We start from the raw sequence: 24,232 nt of genomic DNA, 5'->3' as shown, positions 1-24,232 counted from the left end.
ATATGATTTTGCATTGCAAACATTCTTCTGGTGATACATAATGACAATATTAATAAATTATACATGACTTGCGCAAACATTGCAGGTACCTTGAGAAAAAACGTCTCCTGTTCCCACGGTTCTTCTTCGTGTCTGATCCGTCCCTCTTGGAAATCCTTGGGCAAGCGAGTGATTCTCACACAATTCAGGTGAGCACATTTAATTTGCTATATAACCACAATTGTCTCCCTAAAAAAATATCACTTGACAAGTTAACATACAGTACAAGGTGATTCATTTAAAGACTGAGAAAGCCAAATGACAATATTGTCAAAAATGAATAAAATAAGACAGATTCCCTCCCACCTCAGGCGCATCTTCTCGGAGTGTTTGACAATGTCAATGAAGTTGGGTTTGACGCCAATGAGTACGACAGCATTCTGGCTGTCTTGTCTCAAGAATCAGAACAACTATCGGTACGTATGCTAATCATTGATAGGGACCTTGTCTTTGACGATGGGATAATTGAATCCATAGACAATGCTCACATGCATTTTCTAATTTGTTTTGTATTGTCTTTTTGTGCTGTATCAGTTGGACAAACCCGTCCTGGCTCAGGGTCCTGTGGAGCTCTGGCTAGGGAAGTTACTGATAGAGCAGCAGTCATCGTTGCACACCGTCATCAAAGCGGCTGAAGACGTGATCAACGACGAAGATTTTGAGCTCATAGCTTTTCTTGACAGGTTCCAAGCACAGGTCTGTTATCTGGGGAAAAACGTGTCACTCCAGTACCTCAACTTAAGTCAACAAGTTAGGGTCATGCAAAGTAACAGCTAGCAACGATGGGGTTTTATATACAGTGACAGCTGGTTCAGCGCTATATACAATACATACAGTATATTGAGACTTTTTTTGCTGGTCTATTCACCATAGATGTGCCTACCAAATATCATGTTGCAGGATGGTCCTTTTCTTTTCTCTCTCTATCTCTCTCTCTCTGTTTTTTTTTGTTTTTTTTTTACTTCAGGGCAAGCGCTATTGACACATATTTTGGGATGGCAGGCTGTCACAACCTCACTGCTTCTGCTTGAAGATGTGTATTTTTGGTATTTAGCTCAGATTCCACTTCCTCTCTTAGGTGGGCCTGCTTGGAATCCAAATGCTCTGGACAAAGGACTCGGAGGAAGCCCTTGAAAATGCCGAATTCAGCAAGGAGGTGATGATCGCCGCCAAAAAGAAATTCCTGAACATTCTCCGAACTCTCATCAAGCAGACCACCTATGACTTGACCAAATTTGACAGAGTCAAGTACGAGACTCTGGTCACAATCCATGTGCACCAGAGTGACATCTTTGAAGAGCTGGTATACTCACTGTTGCTTCATAGTTTAGATGACTATTTTTATATATTTTTTGCTTTTAGGTACCACATTGATATTGTTTTTTTCCTCAGGTGGCAAAATCAGTCAAATCTACCAATGACTTTGAATGGCTGAAGCAAAGCAGGTTTTACTACAATGACAGCATTGATAAGGTCATCGTGTCCATCACAAATGTGGACTTTGTTTATCAGAACGAGTTCCTCGGCTGTACAGACCGCCTGGTCATCACTCCACTGACTGACAGGCAAGTCAACAAATAAGTGTAGTCATTGTCATCATTTTTTGGAGAATTCTTTTGTCTATTTGTGTCATTGATTTTGTGTCATCGTGGCTCGTGTACAGGTGTTACATTACACTGTCCCAGGCCCTGGGCATGAGCATGGGAGGAGCCCCCGCTGGGCCGGCCGGCACAGGAAAGACAGAGACCACGAAAGACATGGGTCGGTGCTTGGGAAAGTATGTAGTGGTCTTCAACTGCTCTGACCAAATGGACTTCAGGGGACTCGGCAGGATTTACAAAGGTATTCAAAGACACTGCGCCGTGCTATTGTCTTTTTATTTGACTTTATTAGGGCTGCAGCATGCAGAGGAAAGCCTTTAATATGTTACTCCTACTGGAATGATTGGAAAATTCAGACCCTGAAGCTATTTTTTATATGCACTTATCAACATAAAATTTGGTAGGCCTGAGAAAACACAGGACGTTTGATTTTTGTGACCTACATATGTCGTGAGGTAATAAACAAAGATAGAGTGCATGGTTATTTTTTTTCTATTTTGAGATTTCTCCTAAAAACACCCTCCTATATACAGTACAGGCCAAAGGTTTGGACACACTTTCTTATTCCATGCATTTGCTTTATTCTCATGACTATTTACATTGTAGATTCTCACTTAAGGCAGTGGAGTTATGTACTAAAAAAAAAGTTGAAATAACTGAAAACACGTTTTATATTATAGATTCTTCAACATAGCCATCCTTTGCTCTGGTTATCTTTTGCATACTCTTGGCATTCTTACCTCTGGGAACTCTTTAAAGACTGTTGGAAAACTCTTTTAATTGACTACCTTTTGAAGCTCATCGAGAGAATGCCAAGAATGTGCAATAAAGTAATCAGAGAAAAGGGTGGCTATTGATTTATGTATTGATTTGATTATTTTTCACCTTTTTTTGTTAAATACATAACTCCAAATGTGTTCGATAGTTGTCACAGTTGTCGTCATAGCTTTGATGCCTTCAGTGAGAATCTTCAATGTTTATAGTCATGAAAATAAAGCAAATATATTGAATGAGAAGATGTATCCAAACTTTTGGACTGTACAGTAGGTCTGTCCAAAACCTGAGATCATAACACATTACATGATGTAGCTATATTAAAACAAAAAAATATGTTTCACTTTGGAGCATGAAATCTGTCGGGCGGAATCCTTGCATCTTCAAAACTATCCCTTTTCAGGAAAACCCCCAAAAACGACTTGTTTGTTGTGCCATTAACATTGCAATGTCAAAGAGAGCAAGCTTTTCAACACTTAATATTGGTCAGTTATTTGTAAAATGAACATACCCATGTGGAGACTGACCAATAACCAAAAATTGACAAAATTTTGGACATAGGAGGCTTCGGCCTGACGCTAGCTATTTAGTGGCATGACATGACATGACATGAGTTGACCCACAAAAACATCTCAAGATGGCAATTTTGGTTTAAATAAGCCATTTCATAATTATTTATTTATGCATTTATTTATTTGTCAGGCCTTGCACAATCTGGCTCGTGGGGCTGCTTTGACGAATTCAACAGGATCGACCTGCCGGTGTTGTCTGTGGCCGCTCAGCAAATTTACATCGTTCTGGTAGCTCGAAAGACGCACAAAACTTCTTTTATCTTCACGGATGGGGACCTTGTTGACCTGAATCCAGAGTTTGGCCTTTTTATCACTATGGTAAGACAGATCAATTCAAATGACAGGGTTAAGAGCATGAAAATGTGCACCAACATGTCATCATTCCCTGCCTAGAACCCCGGTTACGCCGGTCGTCAGGAACTTCCTGAGAACTTGAAAGTGCAGTTCAGGACAGTCTCCATGATGGTGCCTGATCGACAGGTACACGGAAGATTTTTTTCCCACTCACAGTATTTATTCTCATATAACAGTCTTGTTGCCTCTGATCTTTGGCAGATCATTATGAGGGTCAAACTGGCCAGTTGTGGATTCAATGAAAATGTCCTCCTAGCCCAGAAATTCTTTGTGCTCTATAAACTGTGTGAAGAGCAACTTACAAAGCAGGTGAGACACAACAGCAACACAAATAAGGCAACCAGATCCCCTAAAAAGGGCTCCAAAACTATAAATTGATGTTGCATATGTTTTTAAAGTTTTTTTGGTGGATGAGTGAAATTTATGTTTTTTTCATCCAGTGCACTAGAAAGTTAGTGCCTCCGCTTTGCTGTGTTTCAGGTGCACTATGACTTTGGCCTGAGGAACATCCTGTCTGTGCTGAGGACACTGGGGGCCTGCAAGAGAGCACGGCCTGATGACTCTGAGTCCAGCACTGTCATGAGAGTGCTGCGTGACATGAATCTCTCTAAACTGGTATCACTTGAACGCATTAACAAAACAGGGGTGTACATAAGGCTTTTTTCTTTTTTCAGAAGACAACATGGGCTTAATGTTTTTTTCTTTAAAAAAAAAATAAAAATCCTACAGTTTTGTCAAAGGGTGAAATAGTAGGCCCAAATCACTGTAAAAGGTATGTTTCAGAAAGAGCACAGAAAATTGGAATTGATGAATTTTGGTAAATTGTGCAGAAGTGAATTCGTGAATAGTCAACTGTAAATATGTGGTGGATAACTACTTGCAGGAACATAGCTAGATTTGGGGGTGGTAGTGGAGTGAGCATCTCTAAAGCAGGATTATTATCGTTTTGGAATTTTCATTATACTTAGTTTTTCTTATTTTTAGGTATTTAAAAAATACTTATTTTTATTTAAATTTTAGTTAGTGTCACTTTTAATGAAAAAAAGTGTATTACTTGTACGCAATATTTAAAAAAACACCATGGTAAAATTAAAAAAGTAACACATTTCTTACCTAATGTTGCATTTCGGTTGAGTTAAATGGAAAAAGCAGGCAAGCTGAGCCATTGGAACCAAAAGTCGAGCATGAAAAAGGCTCGCCTAAGAGCGAAGGTGCTTTTCTATTGGCTGCTGCTAGATGTTGTCACTTCTGCGTGACACACTTTCAAACGTCCTTATTCCAGTTAATATCAAAATAAATCTACTTAAAATCACATTTAAAACGATCCCCAAAGGCTCATTTGCGCTATAATTAGTTAGTTGTAGTTAGTTTTGTAAACATCAAATGTAGTTTCAGTTATTTTTTGTTTTTTAAAAAGCATTTTCGTTTATATTTAATTTCGTGTGACGATTTTTTTTTTTTGAATTTTAGTTTTAGTTTTTTCGTTAGTTCTCGTTAACTAAAATAACCTTCCCCCCAAAACTGTGCATATGCCAAACACAATGTGCACCACCTATGTGTACCCCTGCATGTATAGCCTTAAAAAAAAAAAAAAGTTCTATAGACAGAGACCAAAAATGAAAATACTGTTTCAGGTGGATGAGGACGAGCCTCTCTTTCTCAGTCTCATCAATGACTTGTTCCCTGGCATCAAGCTGGATAACAGCACCTACAATGAACTGCAGGCTGCCGTGAAAAATCAAGTTGACCTAGCTGCGTTAGTTAACCACCCCAACTGGAACTTAAAACTGGTTCAGGTATCACAAATCATACTGCTGCTTATCAGAACTGATTTTGACGCTAATCCACTGTTATGACTCCTGACAACAGCTCTATGAGGCTTCCCTTGTGCGCCACGGCCTTATGACCCTGGGGCCGAGCGGGGCGGGTAAGACGGCTGTCATCAACATCCTTATGCGATCGCTGACAGAGTGCGGAACACCACACAGGGAGATGCGCATGAACCCTAAGGCTATCACCGCGCCACAGATGTTTGGCCGTCTCGACGCTGCCACCAACGACTGGACTGACGGTATCTTCTCCACTCTGTGGAGGAGGACGCTCAAGGCCAAGAAAGGTGAGGTACATATTTAATTATAACAGACCTTTATTACATTAGCCCCACTAACAGACTGTATATAAATTCCCCATCACAATTATAGTGAGAAAATTGATAACGTATAGGAACATATCAGAGATCTGCTAATGGGGGTGGCACGAAGCAAAATATAAAGTACAGCATGGTTGCACAAGCTGTTGAGAGCCAAACTCATATAATGCAAAATAATCTACATTAAAAACAATACAAAATACAATACAATACAATACAAAAAATATTTGACAATAAAAATATTAGTGCTGTCAAAGTTAAAGCATTAACTGATTAATTAATCACAAAAAATATCGTATTAATCATAAATTAACGCAGATTAATCGCACTATTAATTTTGACCATAGATTATCCTTTAGCGTGACAGCGGATGGCTAAATTTAAGGTAGCATGGGTTGTGTTTTAGCAATCAACATAATTACATGCATTAAAGTAAAGCATTTAATAAATGTTTGCATATCACATTTAGAATATTTGTTCATGTCAAAATATTGGGGTGTTTTTTTCCATTTTAAATTATGCAAGTAATTCACTGATTAGAAAACGAGGAGGATGAGCGTGTGCAGTGGGAATTTTTTTTTGAAGATGTCCTCATAACATTAAATGTGAAAAGAATGAACACATAATCTGTGCTCTTCAAATTTGGTGGGAAAAAATGCTGATAAAAAAGCCTTTTTTTTAATTAAGCGATTAATCGTGATAAATCAAAATTCTAAAATGTGATTAATTTGATTAAAAATTTAATCGTTTGACAGCTCTATAAAATATACATGTAAAAATAAATTAATACTTGTATTTTCAAACTAAATCAGTACAAAATGCTGGGAGAAAATGTAATGAAAAATACTTTTCTTCTATTTTTTAGTATTATTTTAAAATTATGAAGTAACTTTTTTTAAAGGAATAAAAAATATATATTATATTGCAGAAAAAATGTACAAATATTTTATGGAAAAATAAAATATTATTAAATTAAAATCTAAATATTAAAAAAAACAAAATTATTAGATAGAAATAAGTAAATATTGGAAGAACGATTGGAAAAAACACAAATGTCAAACTCAGATACGAAAATACTCACATTAAAAAAATATATTAGACAAAAAATGCAAACATTAAAGGAAAACAAATTATTAGTTGCCAAATGTTCCAAAATATAAAAAATAGACAGAAATTTTTTGAACTTAATACAATCTCCCACCATATGCAAGCTGGAAGCCTGTCAGTCGTATCCGTTTACAAATAAATATCTGAGTCGAGATGACAGATTTACATAGGAAAGCGATCTGGCATATCACTCAGTAGTAACTAATGGGTGCGAGTAATGGCCTGACAAGGTGGTGCTATCCCATTTGCGCCAGCATGGCAGCTAGTATTAAAATTAACTAGTGGAATTATTTGAGCAAATACAAGACTAGACACAAAAATGGGAACACCAGATATTTATCAAACCTAACATTATTGCTCGTTTCCCCATTGATACCTCGAAATGGGGCACTGAAGGTACACTGTAAATAGTTTATATAGAAACTTTGCTTTAATAGGTTACAATATTAATGAATTTTGCCTATAGGGGAGATCATATGGATCCTGTTGGACGGTCCTGTTGACGCCATCTGGATTGAAAACCTCAACTCCGTGCTGGATGACAACAAAACCCTCACACTGGCAAACGGTGACCGTATCACAATGTCGCCATCTTGCAAGCTGGTGTTCGAGGTGCACAACATTGAGAATGCCTCCCCGGCCACAGTGTCCCGTGTCGGTATGGTCTTCATGAGCTCCTCGGCTCTGAGCTGGGAACCCATCCTCAAGGTACAGTACATCAGACACCGCACTTTGGAAGGAGAATTGATAGAGTGACAGATTTGTGAAGGAAAGCAGTGCCATCACACAGCCAGCGGTTATGGAGGAACCAAAAATGCCAAAATTAAAAATAAATGAATAAAAGTGAAAATAAAAACGGATACAAAAATATAATTAAATATTAATGATAACTAATAATGTTTTTATTCATAGATTGGCATACAATTCTAATTCTATATTTATTTTTGTATTTATTTCCACATTTATTTTTATATTTATTTTTACTTTTTGCATCTCGTTTTTTTTTTCATTTCTTTTTGTATGTACTGTATATATTTTTGTTGTTTTTATTTCCATTTATATGTATTTTATTGTCTTTAAATTTTGAATTATATTTTTTATATACGTATTTATTTATTTATTTATGTATTTTATTTATTTTTTGTCATTTTTGGTCCTCCATAGCAGTGTGTGAAACGGCTTAAAATGTTTTGTGAAAGGCTGAAATCAAATAACACCAAACGACTCAATTGGCAGTGACAATTTGGCACATTTAAAATCTTTTTGTCCGCTTTGTTTAGGGATGGACAAACAAGCGTAGTAACGCGGAAGAAGCTGAGAACATCATTAACCTGTACGACAGGATATTTTGGGACGCGTATTCATTCATGAGGCAGAACCTCAAACCCAAGATGCCGTTTTTGGAGTGTAACTACATCATGCAGGTACGGAGACCAAAGTAACACCACCACCACTCACTGATTCTGATTCATTTGTCATCCCGCAGTCTTGCAATATACTGGAGGGCCTCATCCCAACCAAGCAGATGGGGGGCCTGGCTAATGACAAACACCTGGAGCGCCTCTTCGTCTTCGGCCTGATGTGGAGTCTGGGGGCCCTTTTGGAATTGGAAGACCGCGACAAAATGGAGGGTTTTATCCGAGAGCACAGCAGCCACATTGATCTGCCTCGCACGCAGGAGGGAGAGACCATGTTTGAATACATGGTCGGGGCAGATGGTACGCTCACAAAACATAAACAGCTCTTAAAGGCAACATATGATGGGAAATTGAATTTGTAAGTCGATAGTTTTTCGGGAGTGCCTGTCCACCCATCAAGTGAAATCCATACAGCCTTTTTCTATACCGCTTAAATACTTAAATAAATATAGCTGACTTGGGCCAAGATGAGTGGTACACCCTGGACTGGTCACCAGCCAGTCGCAGGCATCAAGTGGAATATGTGATATTTTTGTTTGTTGCCCATTTTGTTTTTTCAAATGTTTAGCAGACCTTGTGTCACAGACATGTTAAAATTATGGAAAAAATCTTTATAATCATAATAATTATTCCACATCCAGGTCAATGGTGTCACTGGAATGAACATGTAGGGGAGTACGATTATCCCACTGATCACGTACCGGACTACGCTTCCATCCTTGTGCCCAACGTGGATAATACCAGGACCGCTTTTTTGCTAGAAATTATTGCTAAGCAGTACAAGGTAGGTTGGGGTTTGTTTAAAAAGTATGAGTACTACAGTAAATTCTGTAGAGTAAATTTTACTCTAAACTGAGTCTATTTGGGCCCACTCTAAATAGAGTAAAATTTACACTTGGAAGAGAGTTAAAAAAAAAAATCACTCAAGGGTTGAGGAGACAATCTACTCCATGAGCCACGCAGCTCCAGCTGTGTGTTAGTATATCGCACGTGTCAGCTGGAATCTTACTAACTCCGAGACCAAAAACGATGTCCTCTTGGATATAAGCAAACAGTACGAGGGGCGTAGCTCAGGTGGTAGTCTCCCAAGCTTAAGGTCGTGAGTTCGTTCCTCAACCCTTGTGTAATGTTTTTATTTTATTTAATATTTTATTCTCTTCTTAAATTCTACTCTATTTAGAGTGGGACCAAATAGTTTAGAGTCAAATGTACTCATTTTGAAAACTCCACAGGCTGTCTTGCTCATTGGTGAGCAAGGGACGGCCAAGACGGTGATGATCAAAAGCCACGCCAAGAAGTTTGACCCCGAGACGGACCTGTTTAAGTCGCTCAACTTCTCCTCAGCCACAGAGCCCATCATGTTTCAGGTAGAATGGCACATACACTCTCTGAATTAAGTCATAAAATGCGAAATCAGTTAATAACGACTCGAAATGTCCGAATGTATGGGGCAGTGCACGTGTACACCACTGCAAACAAATATTTTCTTGCATACTGTGAAATGATAGATGTATGGCATAACAATTGTGTGTTGCAACAGCGCACTGTGGAGAGCTACATCGAGAAGAGAATCGGCAGCACGTACGGACCACCAGGCGGGCGCAGGATGTCAGTCTTTGTTGATGACATCAATATGCCTCTTGTCAACGAATGGGGAGATCAGGTGTGTTTCTACTTATATAGAAGGGGGTTGTGTGATGTGTCTATGGATTCATGTTATGCTCGATAACACCTCAGTTAAGACAGAGGACTTTAAGGGTGGTGCAACATCTTGAGTGATGCAGATTTTTCATCTTGCTAAGACAACTTGATGCTACCCTGCTCACAGGTCGGTCTCTAGTTGGCTGCTTTGATAATCGATTAGTTGCCCATTCATTGATTAATCCGTGCACCTCCAGTGAGTACAGTATATTTTTATTGGTATCTTTTAGCCATTTGTTTTACAGGTTTTTAGCACTTTATAGTGTCACTTTGAGCTCAAATGTTAAAAATTTATTTGTTAACTATACTCGTGAATTTCTCGCAGATCACCAACGAGATAGTCCGGCAAATGATGGAAATGAACGGCATGTACAATCTGGACAAACCGGGTGACTTCATCACCATTGTGGACGTGCAAATGCTGGCGGCCATGATTCATCCCGGTGGCGGGCGAAACGACATCCCGCAGAGACTCAAGCGGCAGTTTACCGTCTTCAACTGCACACTGCCTTCCAATACCTCCATTGACAAAATCTTTGGTAATTATCGGTCTTCAAAATTATACTTTTAAAATGGCAACTTTCACGAATTGGCACGGTTACTGTGACGCGCAGGTGTGGTCGGCTGCGGCTATTTCCATGAGTGCCGGAAGTTCAAGGAACAAATAACAGCCATGGTGAAGAAGCTTGTGTCAGCTGGGAGGATTTTATGGCAGTGGACCAAGGTAGTTTCTTTCAAAAATGCTCTTTTATTTGGTATGGAAATTGTATTAAGTGATCTCATCTCTACATTGCGGTTCACTTTTTTTGTGACTTTACTGCATTGTATTTTTTTTTATCGTGCTTCTTTGCTATATCACGGGATTTTGCGGTGATCATTTTTCCACACAGACTGTTACTGCAAAGCAATAAGCATAAGCAAGGAGGAAGAAGTGTCCAGAGTTTGGGATTTCACATTTCATAATGAAAGATGTCCATATTGTATATTGGTCAGCAAACTGAACCATAATCATTACCTGTTTCCTGAGCACGGTTTAAGTCATATTAAGTTGCAAAATTCGTTTTTAAAGGTTATTAACTGTTCATGAAAAATAATGAAGTTATCACATTAATTATACACAAAATCTTATCTTGTTACTGTTGAAAATGGCTCAATGAGTCAAGTATCCCTTTAAGTTCCCCAATTCACATCTATGAATAAGTAAACATCATTAGCTAGCCTACCACCTCTAGTTCAAACAAATTGTAATCCCTTCACCAGTAGAAGGATAGACACTGCTGCCGGTGCACTTTTAATTGCTTTATTGAATTAAAGGAACAAAATATATTACACATACATGCACACAACCTACTGTGTACCGCACCAAGCCAAGAGTGACTAATGATTAGCCAGTTTCCAGCCAGCCATTTTTACATTCCGATCCGGAGCGACTTATTCATAAAATATATATATATATTCCGGGGGTGTTGTAGTAGATATAATTTGACAGACAGCCACAAGAGGGCACTCTAGACTTATACTATAATATTCTATATATACTTAAGACAACTTATACTCCAGTGAGACTTATGTATTTTTTTTTCTACCTAATTATGCATTTTTTGGCCTAGTGATACTTATACTCCGGAAAATACGGTACGGTAACACCTGCACCTCACTTGCATAAAGTACTAGTGTTATGCATAAAGCTTTAACGGTGGAGCAAAAAACAAATTTTTGAACTTTTATATTCAAGACATTTTGATTGAATTATTATTTAAGTTCAGTTGTTTTTGTTTTTTTGTTGCAATTTTTGTAAAGTTGTGCACAAAACAGTGGCTTACCTTACACAAATATCAAGTGTATTTATTCTCTACCTTGTTTTGATGAACAATTGGGCCTTCTACACTAATTGCAATATGTCAATATTTGGAGAGTTGAGAACTTTTTGAGGTCGTAGTTGGCGTAAAAGGTTTGAGAATTACTGATGTACTGTGTATATCTATCTACATTAGATAAAGATGCTTCCCACACCCTCCAAGTTCCACTACATCTTCAACTTGCGTGACTTGTCAAGGATCTGGCAAGGAATGCTGAAGGTGGAGGCAGATCAGTGCAACGACTTAAAAACCCTTGTGTCCCTCTTCAAGTGCGAATGCACGCGCGTCATCGCTGACAGGTAGACAGATAGGTAGACCTGCTTGTGCCAATCGAACCACGCTCGAGCCCACGTAACCCATAATGGCCTGCACCTTTGGCATGCATGTGTGCTCTGATTCATACTCAAGATTGGGGCGCACTTCTCTACACCTGGCAGGCTTGCAAGATTTCATGATAACCACCACCCTGCACAATAGGTTCAGCCATATGTAATGCGTAATCCTCTTCCCGGTTATTCATGATAGTCAGCGCTTTAAAAAATAAAAAAAATAAAAAATAAATAAAGGCCACAGCACACTCACTAGTCAATCTACTAGTCGGAATTAATCACTTCTCACATTAGTTAGTAATGATAACTGACATTTCTCCCAATAGAACTAAATAGGTCAACGCACGGGGTCATTGTTTATGTTAAATCAGGCCTTCCCTTTGGAAAGTCAGATTGAAAAGTTTTTGTTATTGCTTGTCTTTTTAGGTTCATTTGCCCTGAGGACAAAGACTGGTTTGAGAACTCTATAACCCGCGTGGTCAAAGAGCACGTTGACACCAGCCTCGGCGCATCAATCCACAAGGACCCGTACTTTGTTGACTTCATGCGAGAGGCTCCCGAACCGACCGGCGAGGAGGATGAAAGCGCATCTTTAGACGCCCCCAAAATTTACGAGCTCGTATGAAAAACGCCCCTTTGCTATTCAGACTGTTTTGTGTCCACCGACTGTTCGTCCTCAACTTGGGTGATGTTTCTGTCAGGTGCCGTCTTATGAATTCCTAGAGGAGAAGCTAAGGTTCTATCAGTTGAAGCACAACGAGGAAGTGAGGGGCGCTCAAATGGACTTGGTGTTCTTCACAGATGCAATGACTCACCTCGTCAAGGTCAGATTAAGTCCACATGCAGAGGTGGCAAAAGTCCTCACACTCGGTACTAAGTAGACGTACAGTTACTGTAGAGTATTTGTGTAAAAAGATTGGTAAAAGTCAGAGTACTGATTCAACACATTTACTTAAGTAAGAGAAAAAATACAAAAGAAAAAGTACAAATGAATATTTACTGTCACTATTGTACAATACCAGCTTTCATAATTTGGCACAACTGGGAAAAATATTAATAGTTTCACTCTTTTTTTTTTAGCATGCATAGTTCTCGTACAGTAAAGGGAAAAAAATCACTATGAAAACAGCATGTTCACATAGCTTTGCTAATGTTGTAAATTGACTAACAAAAAAAGAGAAATTAGCTAAATGATAATAACTCAAAAAACACCTTATGCTGAGCTCAAACTACACAACTTTTGTTGTTGTTAATGACGGTCACTATGCCAGATTACCAGATACATTTGTTGTGTATCTTGGACCAGGCAAGTGGCCACACCACACATCTGACACAGATCAGACCACGCCTGATCATTGCGTGCTGCGGCCAAGAGCACGGTACAACGGCGCAGGTCGTCAAGGACCAGGCAGGGACAAAAAGAAAAGAGGCAATAGGAAAAGGAAAAAGTTCTGAGAAAAATAAATATAAATAAAAGATCAATATGGATACCTGAAAAATCTACTTAAATACTTAGGGTGTGAATTTCCTAGTACCTGGCGATTCAATCCGTATCACAATCCATAGGTCACGATTTGATTCGATACCGATCAATCCCGATACAAATCCATAAACCGATTATTGCGATTTTTTTTACTCAAATTTAGACAATACTAATCAGTGAACTTGTACATGCACACTGTAAGATTTGTATAAAAATGTATTTATTTATCTAAGACTTAAGGCGTATAACTGTGAGCCACTGTATTTAACAAACAGGATGCAATCTGTTTCATTTTTGAACAGCATTGAAATAAAATATTAAGGCTTAATGTACCATTTCAGCCGCATGTTGAATCAATGTGAGAATTCTGCGCCGTAATATCGCGGTATATTGCCGGATAAAACATTTTGACACCCCTATTAAATACAGTAACAAAGTACATATATTTTGTTACTTCCTGCCACTTTCCATAGATCTCACGCATCATCCGCACGGACACTGGCAACGCCCTTCTAGTGGGTGTGGGAGGATCCGGGAAGCAGAGTTTGACTCGTCTTGCTTCATACATTGCTGGCTACGAAGTGAACCAGATCACACTGACCAAGTAAGGAGAACAGAAAATATACTAAACTCTTTAGGATTTAACTCATTCACTGCCATTGACAGCAATAGACGTCAAAAATTAATTTGAACTATTTCTATTAGTTCAAAACAAAATTAAATTGTTGTTAACAAGAGTATGAAAGCCTAGAAATTTATTTTTTGTACATTTAGAACAGATATAAAGTTTGTGATTAATCGTGAGTTAACTAGTGATGTCATGCGATTAATTACGATTACAAATTTTAATCGCCTGATGCACCTAATTTTAAATAATCTTTTTTTTTGTGTGTGTGTTTTTTTTAAGAAAATATTATAAAAAATTAGGGGCGTCAGGAAAAATGTGGGAAAAATGTTAAACTAATAGAAATAGTTCAAATACATTTTTGACATCTATAGCCGTCGATGGCAGTGAATGAATTAATTGTAGAATAGGTTATGCTGTAACCATACAGTATTCACAAATTAATCATATATTTTACCCTTAAAATTCTGCACAAAATTCTCATGACAGTGGGGGAATTTTTTGCTAATTTATTAAAAATGAAACAAAACTCAAGCATCACGTGCAAATGTATTCAATTTATTTATGAATGACGTACTAATCAATTTCCGTCTTTCCCTTTAGGTCTTACAACATATCTAATTTCATGGATGATCTAAAAAAGTTGTATAAATCAAGCGGGGCCGAAGGCCGCGGCATCACCTTCCTTTTTACTGACAATGAAATAAAACAGGAGGCCTTCCTCGAGTACCTCAACAACGTTCTGTCGTCCGGAGAGGTGATTACCCGTTTTAGGGAATATTTTCACTTTTATATGATGTCCTCTTTGATCTGTCTTCACCTCCAATCATTCATCTTTGTGTAGGTCTCCAACCTTTTTGCAAAGGACGAGATCCAAGAGATTACACAAAACTTGGTCCTGGTAATGAAAAAGGAATTTCCTCGCATTCCACCCACTTTCGACAACCTCTACGACTACTTCATATCACGGGCGCGGAAGAATCTGCACGTTGTCTTGTGCTTCTCCCCGGTAAAAGCTCAAATGACATGAATACTATGTATGAGAGAGAAAGAGAGAGAGAGAATGCATGAATGCACTGCAAAAAGGACTGTAGAATTAAAAAAAATATATAGTAAAATATCTGCCAACAGAACAAGAACATTTTACTTAAATTTACCTGTAAGATTTTGAAAAATAAAACAATAATACTAGGCCCATATCAACCACCGCGGTATTGAAAATAATATTTTCAGACTAAAAACCAGTAATGTAATTTTTTCAAGCTGTAATAAATAGAACTATTTTCTTAAATGACATGAATATTATTTTTTATGCTTGGATAACTTAGCCTGAGTGTCAATCAGGGAGGTAACAGGTCCCATTTTCTTTGTCATGACCCAGCCAGGAATTGAACTGGCTGGGTCATTTGGTACTGAAAGAAGGAAAAATTAGCTTAGGAAATATAACGAAATGAACCATATTTCATATTTGTATTTTTGTTCCATTTATCTTATTACTAGGTTATGCAAAATCTTAAAATAAGAAAACTTATGAAACCCCAGTTCAGGGCCTTTGATGTTGGTTAGTTGTCATCTTAAAATGTGGGAAATGCTTGTTTTAATCCTCACAGTACTTAAAATTAACACTCAATGCCAAGACTGCTTGATCAAATAAGATAATCAAGGAATAAGTATCTTAAAATGAGCACAATGATCTTACCTGACAATTTCATTTCAACTTGTCAAATCAAAATAAGCAAATTTAGGTTAAATTTAAGAAATGATTACTTACTTAAGATTTTATTTTTTGCAGTGTGTAAACTGCAGCAAGGATTTTATCTGTCTATCAACCATACAGGTGGGACCAAAGTTTCGCTCTAGGTCTCTGAAGTTCCCGGGCTTGATATCTGGTTGCACAATGGACTGGTTTGCCCCATGGCCAGAGGAGGCTTTGGTGGCGGTGGCTCATCACTTCCTATCAGAGTTTCCCGTGGTTTGCTCTCCAGAGGTGAAAGCCTCCATGGTGACCACCATGGGCGTGTACCACCGTAAAGTGTCTGAGACGTGTGAAAGCTACTTCGAACGGTGACAACCATTTTGATGCAATTCAGCGAGAAGTTTTTCTCATCTTGATGGGGTGGAGAGGTTGAAACCATGTCTTTTTTATTTATTTTTTTACAGATTCAGGAGGAGAACTCATGTCACCCCCAAATCGTACCTCTCATTCATCAACGGCTACAAGACACTCTATCATCAAAACCATGAGAACATTAACACCCTGGCCCAGCGCATGAATGTCGGTAAGGACAATTAGAAAGACAGAAACCCCAAACCAAACGCACCAACATTTTGTAGAGTAAATTTTACTCTAAAAAGACTATATTCGGTCCCAGTCTAAACTAGAGTAAACTTTACACTTGGAAGAGAGTAAAATGTTCCACACAAAAAAAAAACACACTCAAGGGTTGAGGAACGCGCCACAGAACTTTCAAGTTGGGAGATGGCCAATCTTAATACCTCCCACCATTTTTGGTCTCCTTTTGAACACACCAACAATGTTATCCAACAGTCGGCATGGCATAGCTCAAGTGATAGAGTGGCCGTTTCCCATGCTGAAGGTTGTGGGATTGTTCCTAAACCATTGAGGGTTTTTTTCCTTTATTTTTATTTTTTTTACCCTAATTATATATAATATTACTCTGTTTGGACTGGGACGAATAGTCTTTTTCAGAATAAAATGTACTCTAGGAAATTTACTGTGAAGGGCCACAAGTGCCTAAGATTGTAGGACAAAATACAGCCACAGACCAAGTAATAGTAATAATGATAATAATAGTAATAATAATAGATGTAATTTATCAGCGCCTTTCAAGACACCCAAGGACACTTTACAGGGCAGAGAAAAATCGAAAATCAAAAGGCATAAAATCAATACAGTAGAAAGGACAAACTGGCAGGAAACATTAGGTACAGAATCAGAAGGTACAGGGATCCAAAGACACAATTCATACTTTGTTTTGTCTTATTTTCCCTTAAAGTGAAGGTACAAAGAACTAAAAGTTCTTAGAAGTTGAGATGGAAATGCAGCCTCAGATACAATTTGGCTTCAGTAACTTCTAAATAAATATGCCTAACTTTCACCCCTAAAAAATCATGTAGTACTAATAAAGCACTCGAATATCACATTCTTCAAGTAATGGCAATTGCAAATAAGCATAATAACTTGTGTTAGTCGTCCAGTATACATGCTACATGAACAAATGCTCGAAAACAACAGATGACTTCAGGGCCTGTTCTTTTCTCCTGGTTGGTTTCGTATCGTTGGCATGCAGAAAAGTCCTGGTCCAACAAAAAGTGAATTCAACATTTTTCAATTAAAGGTGGCGCATTCCAAGTGTAAAACAGCCACTTCGTGCACCCGCAGTCTTACATACACGATGAATGCATTGGTCGACCGCACACTTGGCTGATCTTAGAAAGGGGCAGTAACAGTTTGGGGGCCACAAATGTTGAGCAACCTGGGGCTCAAATGAATTGCAAAATAATGTCCCAAGTCTCTCTTATAAGCTTATTATACATCTTAATGTCAGGATTGAGCAAACTGATGGAGGCCAGCGTGTCTGTGGCTAAGCTCGCCAAAGAGCTGGAAGCCAGTGAGAAAGAGTTGGTGGTGGCCTCCGCCAAAGCTGACAAGGTAAATAAACAACGCTCATCACCAGAGGGAGACACGGGTTCTGCTTTTTCACAACAACGACATGAGATGTATGTTTTAGGTGTTAGCCGAGGTGATGGTCCGAACCGCGGCGGCCACTATAATTAAGAACGAGGTCCAGACTGTGAGCGATAAAGCCCAGATGATCGTGGATGAAATCACGTTTGAGAGGGCCATCGCCGAGGAAAAACTGGAGGCGGCCAAGCCGGCGTTACAGGAGGCTGAAAATGCACTCAATGTGAGTCGTCGTTCTTTTTATCCTTTGAATTAGCGCTGGGCGATTAATCGATTACATCAACCGCAGTGTTTACACTGACGACATACTGACAAAGAGGGAGATGATAATATAGTTTACTAGGGGTGTGCCAAAAAATCGCGATTCTCATTTTGTACGACTCAGAATCGATTTTAAATGCCCCAAAATCGATTTCATTTCAATTATTTTATACTGTCTTCCCTTTGTTTGTGTGTGCCTTTATTTGGAGCGCTGTTCATGTTGTACCCGATTTGGCCACTTAGGGGCAGTGTGGTTCCACACGGTCTGATACACTGTTAAGTTGTAGCCACATTAGAGAGTAGAAGGAAAAAGTCACAATCAAGTTATTCCAATAAACTTTGTTTTTTTGCAGAGTGGAGCCGTTCTTTTGAGTGATAAAAGGGCCGCAAGTAGAGCACTAATTAGCATTAGCGAGTCAGTAGATCATTATGATTCCTTGAACATCTATAAATTGAAGCAAAAATCATTGTCAATCAAATCATTTTGAATCCAAAATCGTCCTTAATCGAAAATCGATTCTGAATCGAATCACAGACCCAAAAATCTGAATCCAATCCAATCGTGAGACATTCAAAGATTCCCATCCGTATAGTTTTCCCAAATAAAGTACTCACATCACCCAAGTTTTGAATATGCCATTGTCATTTGCTTTTCTAGAGCGTAAAAAAAAAAAGTATCATCTGGGTCAGAAAATAAAATGTTATTTTCAAGGCATATTTTGAGTTGCTTGTTGGTGACCCACAGACCATCAAACCTGCTGATATCGCCACTGTGAGGAAACTGGCCAAGCCACCACATCTGGTCATGAGGATCATGGACTGCTGCCTGCTGCTGTTCCAAAGAAAGTTGGAGACTATCGTTGTGGATCCCAACTTGCCCTGTCTTAAGCCGTCGTGGCCGGATGCCCTCAGGGTGCGTCTGATCCCGTTTCTTTTTTTGTTCCCAATGTCTGTGTTTCTCACCTTCCTCTGTCTTTCAGCTTATGGGCAGCACAGGCTTCCTGGCGTCGCTGCAGCAGTTCGTCAAGGACAAGATCAACGGGGAGACGGTGGAGCTGTTGCAGCCCTACTTTGAAATGGAGGACTACACCATGGAAAACGCCAAGAAGGTGTGCGGCAGCGTGGCCGGTCTGCTCGCGTGGACCAGGGCTATGGCCACCTTCTTCGACATCAACAAGGAAGTGCTGCCGCTCAAAGTAAGCTTGAAACAACAGCGTCTTAAGTCACAAAGCACACACAAATGCATGAAATGCATCACTAACTGCACTCCCAAGCATGATAACCACTAGCTTACGAAATATTAGCAACACCGTGCACAATTGAAACAAACAGAGCGAAGTGTTGGCATTTTCTGAACATACTCGTTGTTCTTAGGCTAATCTGGCGGTTCAGGAAGTGCGCTACAGAAAAGCCAGTGGTGAACAAATGGCGGCCCAGGCCACGCTGGCTGAAAAGGAAGCCGAGCTGGCCCTGGTGCAGGCGAAGAGTGACGCCGCTAGTAAAGAGAAGCAGGTAGGCAACTTGACTGATAGACTTTATGGTAGCGAAAGTGCATCCTGCTGATAACTTTTGACTTGGAACAATTTCTTTCAGGAATTGCTGGATCGTTCCGAGATGTGTAAGAACAAAATGCAGGCCGCCTCAGATCTAATTGGTGGGCTGAGTAATGAGAAGGTTCGCTGGACTCAACAAAGCAAAGAATTTAAATCTCAGATCAAGAGGTAGGTAGAAAGAAGAACAATCGGTTTAGCTGTTTTTATCCAAATTTGGGATTTTTTTTTTTTTACATCCCAAACATAAAAATGATTGTTTGATTTTTGGGTGTTTTTCAACAAATTATGCGTATTTCGTTTTTTAGTCTGACACACGAATATTCAATTTAGTTGTTTCTAAATGTTTTTATTTTTCAACTGTTTAATTTTATATACCACCAATCACGCCCAGAAAGAGTGCAGTTCTCCCCAAGTCTTGTGTCGTTGTGTCCTTGGGCAAGGCACTTCACACACATTGCCTCCAGTGCTAGTCAGTCAAACTGGTGTATGGAAGGTGAGAATGTTTGGTGGTGGTCGAAGGGGCCGTAGCTTTGGCAACTTAAGTAACTTACCACCACCACAGTGTGAATGTGTGAGTGCATGAATAATGCAACCACTCCATTGTAAAGCGTCTTTGAGTGTCTAGAAAAGCGCTATATAAATCCGATGCGTTATTATTTATTATTTATTACAGGTTGGGTTGAACCATTCTGGTTTGAGGAGACAACTGAATAGCCTACTCACTATTAAATTCATTTTGTGAACTTATATTTCCCTGAAATATTTACATAATTTAATAATTATTTTTAAATGATTTTGGCATCGATGGTACTTTTTAAATGTATTTTAAAATCTTGCATACCCCGGGAGTGCCTTCACGTACCCCCATTTGAGAACCACTGAAAACACACAAAACAATGTTATTTTTCCATTGTTTCCTTCAATTGTTTATTTTGGATAAGTATTATTTGAAACACAAAGGGCTAACATTTTTTTTTCTCTCAATTTTTGTGAACTTTTCTTATTTCTTATATTTTTGTTGTTTCCAATTTTTGTATGTTGCTTGTTTCGAAACAAAAAGAAAGTTAGTTAAAATTTTTTTGCGTCTCTTTGAATTTTGTGAGCGTTTTTAATCTATAATATTTTGTTGTTTTCACTTATCCTCTAATGTTGCGTTTTATCTGGAATACAACTAACTCACCCAAAAAAATGAAAGGAAAAGCAAAAAACGATGGCTCCCTTATACATTTAGCAGGACTCTTCAGAAAGACTTTAAAGCCGAATTTCTTTTCATTGGTTAGACTGGTGGGCGACATCCTGCAGCTCACCGGTTTCCTGTCATACTGCGGCCCCTTCAACCAGAATTTCCGCGACATGTTGCTGGACATGTGGAAGAATGAGCTCATATGCAATAAAATCCCATTCACGGAAAATCTCAACCTGATCTCCGCGCTGGTGGACGCTCCCACAGTAAAAACAAGAAAAATGAGCCAACAGTTGGATTCATTGGTGTGGGTGGGCGGGAAACAAAGTGTGTTTTTCTGTTCTAGATCAGCGAGTGGAATCTTCAAGGGCTTCCAGGAGATGACCTTTCAGTGCAGAATGGCATTATCGTCACCAAAGCGTCAAGGTATCCTCTCCTGGTCGATCCGCAGACTCAAGGAAAGACTTGGATCGCCGCAAAAGAAAAGGCCAATTCCCTGCAGGTATTGTTCATTCACCACAGCTGAAATGAAACTCTAAAATCTCACGCCGAGTGTTGTTTCGCTTCCAGATGACGTCCCTCAACCACAAGTTCTTTCGTACGCATTTAGAGGACTCCATATCCTTGGGCAGACCATTACTTATTGAGGATGTGGGTGAGGAGCTGGACCCTGCTCTTGACAACATTCTGGAGAAAAACTTCTTCAAATCTGGCTCCAACTTGAAGGTAATTCTATCTAATGCCTTCTAAGATGAGTGTTTTGTGAGTTTTTTATATTTTTCTCTGACACACAGATACTATACTTAGTTGTTTGTCGTTTGAGTGTTGATATAATACTGTACTTTAGTATTTTTTCAGGTGTACAGTCGTCTCCAAATATATTTTTATCCAAATCACCAATCATTTCCTCTCAATTTTTTGGGGAATGTTTCATTACATTAAAAAAGATAGGTTACTTTTGTAGTTCTTCAGTTATTTCATTTTTTTGGGGTACAAAGTACAACATAAACGTATTTATTTTTGGGTTGTTTCAAATCAAAATCAGTTCAGTGTTGTTTCTGTAAACTACTAACAAACACATATTTTGTCGGTGGTAGTTCAAAAATTGTGCTATATAAAGGAATCTTGTGGATTTGTCTCTGTGGAGGTGAAAGTGGGAGATAAGGATGTGGACGTGTCAAACAAGTTCCGGCTCTACATTACCACCAAACTGCCTAATCCTTCGTACACTCCAGAGGTGAGCGCCAAGACGTCCATCATTGACTTCACTGTCAATATGAAAGGCCTGGAGGACCAGCTGCTGGGCCGTGTCATCCTCGCTGAGAAGAAGGTTTGTCCATCTTCCAACATCCATTCTCTCCATATTTTGTTTCATCTTTAATCAAAAGTATATCTTTTTTTAATTTTATATATATATTTTTTTATGTTTGGCAGAATTTTTGCTTTCACTTGCGAGCAAAAACATACGATACGAGCGCTGTATGGTGGCAGTGAATTTGGTTCACTTCACATTAAGCAGCAGTCTGGCAGATTCATCAAAAAAGAGCCTTCAAATTGTTTATTGCCACTCCCAGCTGATTTTTTTTTTGTCATACTAAACATAAAACAAAGAGAACTATGCATTGAATATTTAAAACAACACATAGCACACACTCACATAACTTTGCTTTAAATTTAAGTCTGTTAGCTTAATGCTAACTCTTAATGAAAAACACCATAGACGGATATTTGACCACAAACAGTAGAGCAAAACATGTAGACAGATATAATACTCACGGACATATTTTCTTTATCTGCAAAGAACGGCTAATGTTACTGTGGTTTAGTAATCTGTATTTCTGTATTATACTGCACCCTGGTGGCCAAGGCAGGCACACCATAAGAAACAGTAAAATGTCTATTGAATTGAAACAAAAAATATGGCAAAAAAAAGCTTAGTTATTTATATTCTATTTAAATATGTTATTACTGAGTTTTTTATGAAGTACCACAGAGTACAATTTTTATTAATAAAAAAAAAGTTAAAACACACTACAATTTGTTAAAAGGAATTTCTGTTTATTCAAAGAGGAAAGATACAAGTTGTTTTTAATTCCAAGCATGATAATGGAAGAAATTAAGCTTGTATCTCAAGACACCACTGTAAGTGAGTTTTTTAGTGGGTAGCTCAAGATACAGAACAAAAAGCACAAATAGGGGAATTAATGTTTTTTGGTTATTTCTTTTCAGATATTGCAGGGGTTTTCCACCACCCAGAAAAAGTTTTAAAAAAATACAAATGCTTTTGTTCTTGTTTTTGGCATTTTGGTTGGCTTTTTTATTGTTTTTTTCTGTCTATCTCCAACCTTATAAAGTATGCTTAATGTGCTGTTCTGAGCTGCCTTACATTCTTGCGATGCATTTGACAGGAACTCGAGAACGAGAGGCTGAAGCTCATTGAGGACGTGACCTCCAACAAGAGGAAGATGCAGGAGCTGGAGGACAACCTGCTGTACAAACTGAGCACCACAAAAGGTCCAACATCACTCCTGTGGATTCCTGCTTGTAAGAGTAGCAATATGTTTGGGAGTCTCTCCTTCCGTGTGGCCCGCAGGTTCTTTGGTGGACGACGACTCCATGATCGGCATTTTGAGCACTACCAAGCAAACGGCTGCCGAGGTTAGCATAAAGCTGAACATTGCGGCCGAGGCGGAGGAGAAAATCAAGGCGGCTCAGTCGGAGTATCGTCCGGTGGCGTGCCGAGGGAGCATCCTTTACTTCCTCATCACCGAGATGAGCATGGTCAACGTCATGTACCAGACCTCCCTCAGTCAGTTCCTCAAAATCTTCGACATTTCGTTGGCCAGGTAAAGTTGCTCATGTCGGGAGGTGGGGATGGGGTATGCTAGAGGGCCGGTGGGAGGATGTTGTCTCCCCTTTGTCCCACTTTTGTTACTGTTTCTGATAATAAATGTGAAATTTGCAGGTCGGAAAAGTCGTCCAAAACGTCCAAACGAATCATCAACATCATTGAATACTTGACGTATGAAGTCTTCAGGTACACGGTGCGTGGGCTGTACGAAAACCACAAGTTCATCTTCACCATGCTTATGGCCCTTAAGATCGACCTGCAGAATGGCAGGATACAACACAGCCAATTTCAAACTTTTATCAAAGGTATGGGTGCTATAAAAAAAAATCTGTCATTATTTTTTTTGTTTTTTAAATTAGTTTCTCTCCAAACACGCAAAACATATATATATATTTTTTTCATCAACATTTTTTTTATCGCAGACACAATGAGATATTTTGGTTGTTTTTGGTTGCTTATCTCCAAATTTGCTGAAACTGGCATTGGGGTAGGATTTTTTTTTTAAAGGAAAATGTGTCAAAATTCAAAGTCTGGCCATTTCAGCCTGAGTACAATACAGCAAGAATTTAGAAAATTGGATGAAGAGTTCTGGAGAACCCCCACCAAACTCTCCACCGCAGCTAGAGTATCATTTGTCAGGAAAAGTGTTGCAAGTGCAGCTCAGCAT

At 38.8% G+C, this 24,232-nt stretch overlaps 1 protein-coding gene across 2 annotated transcripts in view; it reads left to right on the top strand.

The window, feature by feature from the left end:
- LOC147180925 (dynein axonemal heavy chain 8-like) overlaps positions 1-24,232 on the top strand; it is a 56,198-nt gene that overhangs the window by 22,711 nt on the left and 9,255 nt on the right. For both annotated transcript variants that reach the window (XM_086074951.1, XM_086074952.1), the window contains 41 exons: positions 86-188; positions 351-455; positions 574-735; positions 1,118-1,342; positions 1,432-1,604; positions 1,703-1,881; positions 3,117-3,304; positions 3,380-3,466; positions 3,542-3,649; positions 3,821-3,955; positions 4,975-5,136; positions 5,210-5,456; positions 7,063-7,304; positions 7,877-8,020; positions 8,083-8,314; positions 8,656-8,798; positions 9,247-9,381; positions 9,555-9,677; positions 10,041-10,254; positions 10,330-10,439; positions 11,710-11,873; positions 12,330-12,522; positions 12,605-12,727; positions 13,860-13,990; positions 14,615-14,768; positions 14,856-15,020; positions 15,849-16,075; positions 16,172-16,290; positions 17,581-17,684; positions 17,764-17,940; positions 18,724-18,891; positions 18,959-19,174; positions 19,353-19,490; positions 19,572-19,699; positions 20,812-20,980; positions 21,061-21,216; positions 21,285-21,440; positions 21,862-22,044; positions 23,123-23,228; positions 23,308-23,560; positions 23,680-23,870. In XM_086074951.1, the coding sequence (XP_085931077.1) occupies positions 86-188; positions 351-455; positions 574-735; positions 1,118-1,342; positions 1,432-1,604; positions 1,703-1,881; positions 3,117-3,304; positions 3,380-3,466; positions 3,542-3,649; positions 3,821-3,955; positions 4,975-5,136; positions 5,210-5,456; positions 7,063-7,304; positions 7,877-8,020; positions 8,083-8,314; positions 8,656-8,798; positions 9,247-9,381; positions 9,555-9,677; positions 10,041-10,254; positions 10,330-10,439; positions 11,710-11,873; positions 12,330-12,522; positions 12,605-12,727; positions 13,860-13,990; positions 14,615-14,768; positions 14,856-15,020; positions 15,849-16,075; positions 16,172-16,290; positions 17,581-17,684; positions 17,764-17,940; positions 18,724-18,891; positions 18,959-19,174; positions 19,353-19,490; positions 19,572-19,699; positions 20,812-20,980; positions 21,061-21,216; positions 21,285-21,440; positions 21,862-22,044; positions 23,123-23,228; positions 23,308-23,560; positions 23,680-23,870 (6,638 nt within the window). The remainder of the gene's footprint in view (positions 1-85; positions 189-350; positions 456-573; positions 736-1,117; positions 1,343-1,431; positions 1,605-1,702; positions 1,882-3,116; positions 3,305-3,379; positions 3,467-3,541; positions 3,650-3,820; positions 3,956-4,974; positions 5,137-5,209; positions 5,457-7,062; positions 7,305-7,876; positions 8,021-8,082; positions 8,315-8,655; positions 8,799-9,246; positions 9,382-9,554; positions 9,678-10,040; positions 10,255-10,329; positions 10,440-11,709; positions 11,874-12,329; positions 12,523-12,604; positions 12,728-13,859; positions 13,991-14,614; positions 14,769-14,855; positions 15,021-15,848; positions 16,076-16,171; positions 16,291-17,580; positions 17,685-17,763; positions 17,941-18,723; positions 18,892-18,958; positions 19,175-19,352; positions 19,491-19,571; positions 19,700-20,811; positions 20,981-21,060; positions 21,217-21,284; positions 21,441-21,861; positions 22,045-23,122; positions 23,229-23,307; positions 23,561-23,679; positions 23,871-24,232) is intronic.

Source organism: Leptonotus elevatus, chromosome 1 (genome assembly GCF_054856555.1).
Source record: "Leptonotus elevatus isolate MCC_2025b chromosome 1, RoL_Lele_1.0, whole genome shotgun sequence".
NCBI lineage: Eukaryota > Metazoa > Chordata > Actinopteri > Syngnathiformes > Syngnathidae > Leptonotus > Leptonotus elevatus.
The sequence above is the reverse complement of the archived record's forward strand: the minus strand, read 5'-3'. Positions and strand labels throughout refer to the sequence as shown.